This window comes from Fistularia commersonii, chromosome 9 (genome assembly GCF_037954325.1).
Source record: "Fistularia commersonii isolate RoL2024-O1a breed Wild chromosome 9, RoL_Fcom_v1.0, whole genome shotgun sequence".
Lineage (NCBI taxonomy): Eukaryota > Metazoa > Chordata > Actinopteri > Syngnathiformes > Fistulariidae > Fistularia > Fistularia commersonii.
The window spans coordinates 1,097,887-1,108,114 of NC_141292.1; the positions used below are offsets into that span (position 1 = coordinate 1,097,887).

Below are 10,228 nucleotides of genomic sequence, written 5' to 3' on the forward strand. Positions count from 1 at the left end.
TTCCCGCAGAACACATCCTCTCAGAAGGGCCCTTCCCTCGGCTCCGACCCCCCGTTTACCTCCTTTTCTTTGCCGACAGGACGGAGAGCCCGACGCCAAGTTAGTGCGGCGACCGATAAGATACCCGCCGCCGTTTTGCTTCTAACCGTCGGCCGGGTTAATAATTCTTGGCTAACGCACTCATTTCTAAACCCACACACACACAAGGGGACACACACCCGGAATCCGACTAATGAGGGGGTCGGCGGCCCCGATGTGAACCCCGACGTTTGCCTTTTTTGCATGAAAGAAAAGCAAAAATTCAAAAAGCATGCATTTTGAATTGCACTACTGCCATCTAGTGGTGGGAGACCGCTACTGCAGCACAAAATAACCTGTTTGATTTTATAAAAGTTAAAGAAAACAAATAGAGCAATATCTGTACTTAAGGATGGACTTATTATCGATCTCTGCATGAAAAGGTTAATTCCCTCGGTGACCACAAGAACCTGAAAATCAGAACTTTGCATCACTTTAATGACTAAAAGAACTCTTCTTCTTCCAGCCAGAACTTGGAGGTAAACCTGGTTAATGTGTGTGTTGCATCGTGAATCCACGTGCACGTGTGTGTGAATCTGGAATGCAGATGGATATTTTATCATTGCACACACACACACACACACACACACACACACTGCGTTCTGACCTTGTGTCGTCTCCGCTGATCCCGGCGTTGCAGGAGGCCGGGCGGGGAGGCGGAGCCTAACGTGGTTCCCACGCCGGGCGACGCCAGCAAGAAGCGTCTGATGGAGGACACGGAGGACTGGCACCCGAGATCCGGCACCTCGCAGTCCCGATCCTTCCGCATCTTGGCCCAGCTCACCGGCACCGAGAACGGTGGGTCTGGATGGAGATCCTCCACGGGTTCAGGAGACCAGATTGGAGGATTCAGGGATTCCGGACTTTTGTTGTCGTGACACAAAGTGCAGTTGGAGGTTGGAGGAAGAAGCTCTGACGTTCGGTGGAGTCAAAACTGACGGAAAAACAGGGTTAAAAAGGACTCGGCACAACGATGCAACGCTTGCAGCATCTCTGGGAAGACCGACATTATATGAGAATAAAAATAAGAATAACTTTATTTATCCCGAAGGAAATGGTTGTGCCAGAGTTTCAAGTAAAACATAACAATAATAGATGATAGTAGGAAGGAGGAGAATAAGAAATACAATAAAATATAAAGTGTCAAAGTTAAGGCTGTAAAGTGTTTTAAGGTCTTAAAAAGGACAATATACAGGACTGTCTTAGAAAATTAGAATATTGTGATAAAGTTCTTTATCTTCTGTGAAGCAATTACAAAAACAAAAATGTCATACATTACAAATGAACTGAAATATTGCAAGCCTTTTATTATTTTAATATTGCTGATTATTATGGCTTACATCTTAAGAAAACGCAAAAATCTTATCTCAAAATATAAGAATATCATGAAAAATAATTTTTGTTTTTTTAAAAACAAAAAAACTAAAATATCATACATTCTGGATTCATTACAAATGAACCAAAATATTGCAAGCCTTTTATTATTTTAATATTGCTGATTATGGCTTATATTTTAAGAAAACTCAAAAATCTTATCTCAAAATATAAGACTATCATGAAAAAGTAATTTTTGTTTTTTTAATTGCATTACAGAAGAAAAAGAACTTTATCACAATTGTCTAATTTTCTGAGACAATCCTGTATCAATAGAATGATAAAAATAAAAATAATAAAATAAAAATATATAAATAAATAGAAGGAAAAATCAAAAAATAGGAAAAAAGTAAAAAAGTGAAAATTGGAAAATAAAAAGGTTTATGAAGCAGGGTGTCGTTAAAGTCGAGCTGATGGCAGGACCTTCTTCTTCTTCTTCTCTGGTCTTCTCCCTTCATGGTCTCTACAGCCAATCCACCTTCTCCATCTCACCCTGCTCTCTGGATCTTCTTCTCCCACACCAACTATCTTCATATCTTCTCTCACCGCGTCCACAAAACAAGTCCAATATTGATTAACGGGCTGAGTTTCGATGCACGTCTTCTTCTTCTCCTGTCCTCCATCCCTCCATCCATAAACCTTCCTGGTCTTCCTCCAGACCTTCTCCAACCTCATCATCCTTCCACCCAGATCTTCTCCCTCCTTCTTCTGTCCACGTCCAAACCATCTTTATCTCCAGAAACATCTACCTCATGTTGTCCCTCCGACGGCCTCCTTCCCGCTCCTCCCCGTCACGCTCTGCTTCCCGTCTTCTCCTCAGTGTCTCCAAACGAGACCTCACGGCTGCTCTTCACCTCCATCTTCTCCACCTTCCTCCTCACTTCTTTCTCCAGACGTTCCAAGGCCGTCTCCTCCTCCTGGACCAGCAGAACGGCTGACGCAACGCCGCACTTTGCAATAACTCGCTTAGGCGACGAAAGAAAGTGGAAAGATTTATTCGTCCCCGTCGTCTTTTCGTCCAGATCTTTGGTTGATGATCTTAGCAGATCTTAGTGTGTGTGTGTGTGTGTGTGTGTGTGTGTGTGTGTGTGTGTGTGTGTGTGTGTTTGTGTGCAGCTGTGGAGGATTTGTGGCTCCGAGAAGATCCTGATTCTCGTGTTTTGTTTCTTCTCTCCGTTGCAGAGCAAGGCCCGGAGAACGGCGGCAAGAAGTAGGTTGCTCTTTCTTTGCTCTCGGTCCTCCCCTCACCTTCAGACCTTCTGCACCTTCTCCGCTGTGGTTTGTTCGCTCTTTCCTCTCCGCCTCAAGGTGTCTCCCTTCTCCTTCTCTTTCTCCTTCCACCTCACCCTTTTCCGTGCGAACGAAGGCCGAAGATGCCGGACCCGGACCTTGTAGAGCACAAGTACAACGAGCTGAGGAACCGGCACCATCAAGTGTCCGCCAAGCTGCTCAATGTGCAGTAGAAGCTACGTTTGCGAAGGCTCTCGGTCCTCCGGCTCCCGGTCAGCCGTCGTCGTCGGTTCTCTCCTTGGAAGACGTTCCTTCTCTTCGTCCCAGAGGCCTCCTCGGGTCTGAGGAACCTCGGGGAGTTTCCTCTGGAGTCCATGATGTTAGGATCCAGAAGGGACCAAAGAAGTCCATCGGTTCACGGGGTATTTTGGGTCTCGGCTGGTTGTCCATCCGGCCAATGGGAAAGTCGGCGGTTCTACTCCCACTTCCTCCTGTTTCTGCATCCAGAAGATGGTCCAGATGGTCTTGCTAGCACCTTGAGCTAGAAGCACTTTGGAGCTGCAAGGGGACAGAAGTGCACCATGAGTGCAGACTGTTTACCATTTGGGAAACGATGGACTTCTTTGGTGTTACAAGTTCCCCTCGACTCCGGTGAATCCACAGATTTCTTACCTTCGTTCCGTAAATGACAAGCACGCGGCGACGTTAGCTTAGCATCCCCGTTCAACCTGATGCAGCAAAACAACTCACTCCTTAGCATACCGGACCCTTCCAGTTCAGACGAATCCGTGACCCCTGACACTCCCCGATGTCTGGTAGACCTCCAGATGACGCGAGGCGGAAGGTCCTCAAGGAGAGAACCTTCGTTCCAGCTGCTACCACAAGATCTCAAGACCAAACACTTACGTAACAAACACACACACGCGTCAATTCTGCGGGTTAGCGTTCGCGTCCGAGCCTCGGCACACTCTTTAAATCTCACCCTTTCACTTCCTGTAGCTTCAACCTAGCATTTCTGACCCTCCCGGGCGTCATCTATCTCCTCAATAAACTGTCTTCTTCTCTGCTCCGCCTCCTCATGTCCTTGCATCGCCTCTCCTGTGCCTTCAAAAGACGGCGAGATGCTGGAAAACTCGCTGCAGAATTTTACGTAGCGGTTAGCGCAGGACCACCGGCGAGCCGACATCTCCCGGCAGTGTGAATGAGAGGGTGAATGGGACCCTTTGTTGGGTCGACAGCAATGAAACCTCCAGGAACTCCAGAATCACAGCAGAAAACTGTATGTGTGTGTGTGTGTGTGTGTGTGTCTGCATTGTTGTTTTATGCCGAGCGTTCCTTGTTTCCCAGTGAGCCACTTGAGAAGACCGACCCCGACCTGCACTCCTTGCCGGCCACCAAAACCTTCTCCAAGTCGGCGGCGGCGGTGCCCAGAAACGGCGGCGTGGCCCCCCAGATGGCGGTCAAGAGCCCGGCGGCTCCGGGCGGCAAACCCGGGGGCACCTCAGGTACGACCCCTGCACCCCGAGTCCTCCCACAGTTGCGGCTACACCTTCTGGCCAGCAGAGGGCGGCCCTGGGCATTTCATGGCGTCCTACCAGTCCAGACGATAGATACGTCCAGGCAGATACACTATGTGGTGAAAAGTATTGTCGGGGTCATGCAGATAATGGGAATAATCAGGTGTTCCAATCACTTCCACGCCCACAGGTGTGTAAAATCAAGCAGCTACCCATGCAGATTGTTGCTACAAACATTTGTGAGAGAATGGGTGGCTCTCAGGAGCTCAGTGAATTCCAGCGTGGAGCTGTGATGGGATGTCACCTGTGCAACAGATTTCCTACATATTCCACGGCCGACTGTCAGCTGTGTGACAAGAACGTGGAGGTTTTTGGAAACGGCACATAGCGCCGAGAGGTCGTGGACTTTCTGCAGAGTCACTTGTTACAGACCTCCAAACTTCACGTGGCCTTCAGATGAGCTGAAGAACAGTGAGGGGAGCTTCTTAGATCGGCCACATGTCACCGAGTGCAACGCAAAGCGTGGGATGCGGTGGTGGAGACGCAGCGGAGACGCCTTCTCCGGAGTGACCCATCGTGACCTTTTCCATCTGGCAATCTGATAGTAGAGTTTGGGTTTTGCGGTTGCCAGGAGAACGCTACTAATCTGACTGCATTGTGCCAAGTGAGAAGTTTGGTGAAGGAGGGGGATTGTGGTGTGGGCTTGTTTTTGGCCCCTGAGTTCCTGTGAAAGGAACTAATTTAGAGAGGTGGAGGTATGCTCTGGAAAGAATCTAGAGAGGTGGAGGTATGCTCTGGAAAGAATCTAGAGAGGTCGAGGTATGCTCTGGAAAGAATCTAGAGAGGTGGAGGTATGCTCTGGAAAAGAGAGGAATGAAGGTTAGTCTTAGCAGGACAGAATATATGTGTGTGAATGAGAGGAACTCGGGTGGAACGGTGAGGCTACAGGAAGTGGAGATCAAGAAGCTGGAGGATTTCAGGTACTTAGGGTCAACAGTCCAGAGCGCAGGAGAGTGTGGAAAAGAGGTGAAGAGACGGTCCAAGCAGGTTGGAATGGGTGGAGAAAAGTGTCAGGGGTTTGAAGAGATAGAAGACTATCAGCCAGAATAAAAGGAAAGGTGTACAAGACAGTGGTGAGACCGGCGATGATGTTTGGACTAGAAACTGTTCCAATGACCAAAAGACAGCAGGCAGAACTAGAGGTTGCAGAGATGAAGATGTTGAGGTTCTCTCTGGGAGTGACCAGGATGGAGAGGATCAGGAATGAGTCTATCAGAGGAACGGCACATGTTATATGTTTTGGAGAGAAGGTCAGAGAAGCCAGACGGAGATGGTTGGGTCATGGACAGAGGAGGGATAGATAATATATTGGTAGACGGATGCTGGAATTGGAGCTGCCAGGCAAGAGGTCTGGAGGAAGACCAAAGAGAAGATTTATGGACGTCGTGAGAGAAGATATGAAGGTAGTTGGTGTGAGAGAGGAGGATCCAGAGAATAGGGTGAGATGGAGAAAGTTGACTCGCTGTGGCGACCCCTGAAGGGAAAAGCCGAAAGAAGAAGTTCCAGTGAAAGGAACTCTGAAAGCTTGAGCATACCGAGACATTATGGACAATTCCTTGCTCCCAACATTGTGGGAACAGTTTGAAGCTGGGCCTTTCCTTTCCCAACATGACTGTGCACCAGTGCACAAAGCAGCTCCATTTGGACATGGATGACAGAGTCTGCTTTGGATGAACTTGACTGTCCTGCACAGAGTCCTGACCTCAACCCCATAGAATGCCTTTGGGATGAATCAGAGCGGGGACTGATAGCCAGGCCTTCTCGTCCAACATCACAAATGCGCTTCTGGAAGAATGCACAAAAATTGCTAAAAACAAACTCCTGAACCTTGCGGACAGCCTTCCCAGAAGAGTTGAAGCTGTTCTAGCTGAAGGGTGGACCCACGTCATAGTGACCCCTATGGATCAGGACTGGGATGTCACTTAAGTTCATGGTGAGCGAATACTTTTGGCCGTATAGTGTATGTATCCGGTTATCTCAGGGTGGTCAGGTGTGCAGGAGGTGGAGGTCAGAGGTCACCGTGTCCAGAAAAAGCTGAAAGCTTCCCGAATGCTCAGAACTCCCGTTCAGCCCAAAAAAACTCAGCTTCTCAGTTGGCGTCAGATGTTCCTCCGGTTCTTCGTCCAGAATGAATCCGATGAAGCAGGTTCTTGCTGGTCGTGTCCATCGTTTAGCAGTTTAGCAGGAGTACATTTGTGCCTGTCCCTGTCCACCATAACAGGAAGTATCTTGGAGAACGTCCTGAAAAGTTCTCCTTGAGGAGCAAGAACTCTGGAAGAAGGGGCCAGTGGGAGGCGGCCGGAGCTATTATTAGAGCAGATCATGTAGCTGGAGCTCAAAGGGGAACCTTGTATCTTCTAAGCAGCCTCCTTCAGACCAGCTCATCCCTGGAACTTCTGTGATGTTTCTGTCCTTTTAGGTTTCTCCAAGAGTGGAGCGGCCCCGTCGTTCGGCAGGGTGTCCGCCGCCGCCCCGCCCAAGGGTCCGGACCGGCCCATCCCCCAGCCGCACCCGCACGACCTGGACTCGCTGGTGCAGCGGGCCGAGCACATCCCGGCCGGGACACGTACCCCGATGTGCAACAAGTGCAACAGCGTCATCAGGTGAGCGAGACGACCTCTTCTATCTCCATGCTCCGGGAACCATATTCAGTGTTTAAGAACAGATGCAAAACTTTTGAGACAGCTAACAGTTAGCATTAGCCTAGCCCCCACTGATGCTGCCATAGGCTTACTCTGCTCAGGGACATCCACAAAGCAGTTCTTCATGAGTGTTTGATAGGAACCTCATATCTCCTCTGGAGTTCATGGCGTCCCTCAAGTCACAGGTTTCCAGGGTGGCTTGATCTACTGCGGCGTCTCACCTGCCGTTGTTGATACGCCTTATTGGAATATCAAAGCTTCTATTAAGAATAAGGGGAAGGTGTAGAATTGTGGTAACTATAGAGGGATAAAGTACTTGAGCCATACAATGAAGTTACGGGAAAGAGTATTGGAAACTAGACTGAGAGCAGAAGTCCACATTTGTGAGCAGCAGTATGGCGTCATGTGGAGAAGGTGTAGCACAGATGCAGTCTTAGCTTTGAGAATGCCAATGGAGAAGCGCTGCACTTTTGTAGACCTAGAAAAAGCATACGACAGGGTGGTGAGAGAGGAACTCTGGAAGGAAGTCTTGAATGGCGGAGAAGTATGTTAGACTGGTGCAGGACATGTATGCTCACTGTGATACAGTAGGTGTGCTGTAGGTGTAACAGAGAAGTTCAAGGTGGAGGTGGGACTCCATCAGGGATCAGATCTGAGCCCTTCCTGTTTGCAGTGGTGATGGACAGGCGGACAGATGAGGTTAGACAGGAATCTCCATGGACCATGATGTTTGCAGATGACACTGTCAATTGTACTGAGAGCAGGGAACAGGTTGAGGAACATCTAGAGAGGTGGAGGTATGCTCTGGAAAGGAGAGGAATGAAGGTCCCGAGGCAGAAGGTCTGCCACAGGCAGCGTTTCTGTCTCTCTAGAGTGCGAGGATGTTGGGATTGAGCACCGTGGAGATAAAACCTGACGCGGCGGCGAGTCGTAACCCGAGTCCGTCCCCGTCTTGTCGTCCCCAGGGGCCCCTTCCTGGTGGCCATGGGGATGTCCTGGCACCCCGAGGAGTTCAACTGCTCCCACTGCCACTCCTCCCTGGCCGACCGCGGGTTCGTGGAGGAGCAGGGCCAGGTCTACTGCGAGGGCTGCTACGAGGAGTTCTTCGCCCCCACCTGCGCTCGATGCCAGCAGAAGATCCTGGGGGTGAGTCCCGGAGGTCTTCCGGCACCAATTCCGTCTTTTAGGTCCCGAGTCCCAGAGAGAAGATCCCGCAGAACCTCAGTGTCCCGACTTTTTGAAGGACACAAGGGTCATTGATTAGTCTCTTGGGGTTCTCATAGAAGCTTTGCAGGAGACATCAAGGTTCAGGAGGTGAAGAAGGTGAAGTGGTTTAAGCACTGAGGGTGAGCAGGCCAGAGCGATGGAGAAGGTGGAGAAGAGATGGGTGGAGAAAAGAGTCAGAGGTGGTAAAAGAGGAGGAGAAGGTGGAGAAGATGGAGGGGAGAGAAACCATGAGACACTCAGGAGAAGAAGGGAGGCGGCAGAGATGGAGGAGGATGGAGGCCATCAGAGGGACAGCACATGGCAGATGTTCTGGAGATAAAGTCACGTTAAGATGGTTTGGACGTGGACAGAGGAGGCATGGAGAAGATCTGGGTAGAAGGGCTGAGGTCTGGAGGGGAAGAGGACGGTGCAACGGTGAGATGGAGGTAGATAACGGAGCAGAAGAAGAATAAGTCCACCTCCTCCTTCTTTCTTCCCTCCTGCAGGAGATCATGAACGCCCTGAAGCAGACGTGGCACGTTTACTGCTTCGTCTGCACCGCCTGCCAGAAGCCCATCAGAAGCAACACCTTCCACATGGAGGACGGAGCTCCGTATTGTGAAATGGGTAGGAGACCACGTTCTCCGCGTGGAGAACACCTTCAAAACGACGGCTGCTGGAACCTTCTCTGAAAGTCCTGCACCTTCTCCTCAGACTACTACAGCCTGTTCGGGACCAACTGCCACGGCTGCGACTTCCCCATCGAGGCGGGCGACAAGTTCCTGGAGGCCTTGGGGTTCACCTGGCACGACACCTGCTTCGTGTGCGCGGTGAGGACACACACACACACACACACACACACACACACACACACACACACACTCGGATCTCCTGAGTAACATGGCTGCTTGTGTCCTCAGGTGTGCAGCGCCAACCTTGAAGGCCAAGGGTTCTTCTCCAAAAAAGACAAGCCTCTGTGCAAAAAGCACGCCCACGCCGTCAACGTCTGAGACACACACACACACACACACACACACACTCACACACACACTCTCACACACACACACTTTTGCATTTCCCTGCTTGTGTCACTTCTGTCCTGGTTTCTTCTGCTCAGACGCTCACGTTTTCTGTACCGGCGCAGGAAAGTCACCCGGGATTATTTATTTGTATGTACGCGGGGGAGGGAGGCTAAAAAAAAAACATTATTTTTAATTTTTTGTCAGCGAGGCGGTCGGAGGGGCTTCGTGTGTGTCGTATTTATGTCTCCTGCGAGGACCAACTGCAAAAAGAAGAACCAAGATGACGTCCTTCACGCAGAAACGGGAAACGTTTGTCGTTTGTAAAGGATGAACGGATGACGTGCTGTTAGCATGTAGCTACGTCGAGCTATACTCAACCTACCACTTCCTGTCATTAAAAATGCTACTAGTTTTAATGCGACTTCGTTGTTTCCGTCTATTGATCCGTCGATCGATGACCCTTCGGTCATCCAGACCCGCTATCGTTGTTTCAGGGTGAATTTGTGATGCGTGCATTGATTAGTCCAGGCGTCGGAGACCTTTAACACCCAAAGAGACATTTGGACCCGGTTTCCTCGGAAAAGAAAACCCTGGGAGCCGCAATTACTTTTTGACGTCTAAAATAAAGGTACCACTGTATATATTGCTTTTTATTACCTTTACACTTTGTATAAACAAGTGTGTTGCTTCTGAAATTCACAAAGTATTACGGAGAAAATTAAATTTTATTTATGTAATGAAGTCGTTTTGAGCTTTGGGCTTTCAGAGCGTGTAGCGGAGCCTTGACCTGAATTTTAAAAATAAATCGGGAAAAAATCATTGTGTCAGTAAACAATCAAAAATAAATATTTGCAAAGTATCTTCATAAATATTTATTTTACCTGGTTTATTGGACTTCTGCTCCTGAACTTCAGCGCACAGCGTCTGCACATCGGGACTTTACCGGCTTCCGCCAGTTTGACGTTATTTTGAGCGGCGAAAAATAATAAATATAATTTTATTTAATATTTCAAGATCCCAGTGATCTTCCAACTTAGAACTAAAAGTTAAAAAAAGGAATTAACACAAGTGAAATACGCTTCAATTAAATATTTATCAT

At 49.0% G+C, this 10,228-nt stretch overlaps 1 protein-coding gene across 2 annotated transcripts in view; it reads left to right on the forward strand.

Moving 5' to 3' along the window:
* Nucleotides 1–9,550, forward strand: part of pdlim5b (PDZ and LIM domain 5b) — a 35,502-nt gene extending 25,952 nt beyond the window's left edge. Inside the window, exons 5-13 of one of the 2 annotated variants that reach the window (XM_086151799.1) lie at nucleotides 80–99; nucleotides 719–876; nucleotides 2,635–2,662; nucleotides 4,030–4,187; nucleotides 6,679–6,862; nucleotides 7,867–8,047; nucleotides 8,614–8,734; nucleotides 8,822–8,937; nucleotides 9,028–9,550. In XM_086151799.1, the coding sequence (XP_086007925.1) occupies nucleotides 80–99; nucleotides 719–876; nucleotides 2,635–2,662; nucleotides 4,030–4,187; nucleotides 6,679–6,862; nucleotides 7,867–8,047; nucleotides 8,614–8,734; nucleotides 8,822–8,937; nucleotides 9,028–9,117 (1,056 nt within the window). In that variant the 3' untranslated portion in view covers nucleotides 9,118–9,550. The remainder of the gene's footprint in view (nucleotides 1–79; nucleotides 100–718; nucleotides 877–2,634; nucleotides 2,663–4,029; nucleotides 4,188–6,678; nucleotides 6,863–7,866; nucleotides 8,048–8,613; nucleotides 8,735–8,821; nucleotides 8,938–9,027) is intronic. The other variant, XM_086151798.1, reaches the window with a different exon arrangement.
* The last annotated feature ends 678 nt before the right edge of the window (nucleotides 9,551–10,228 follow it).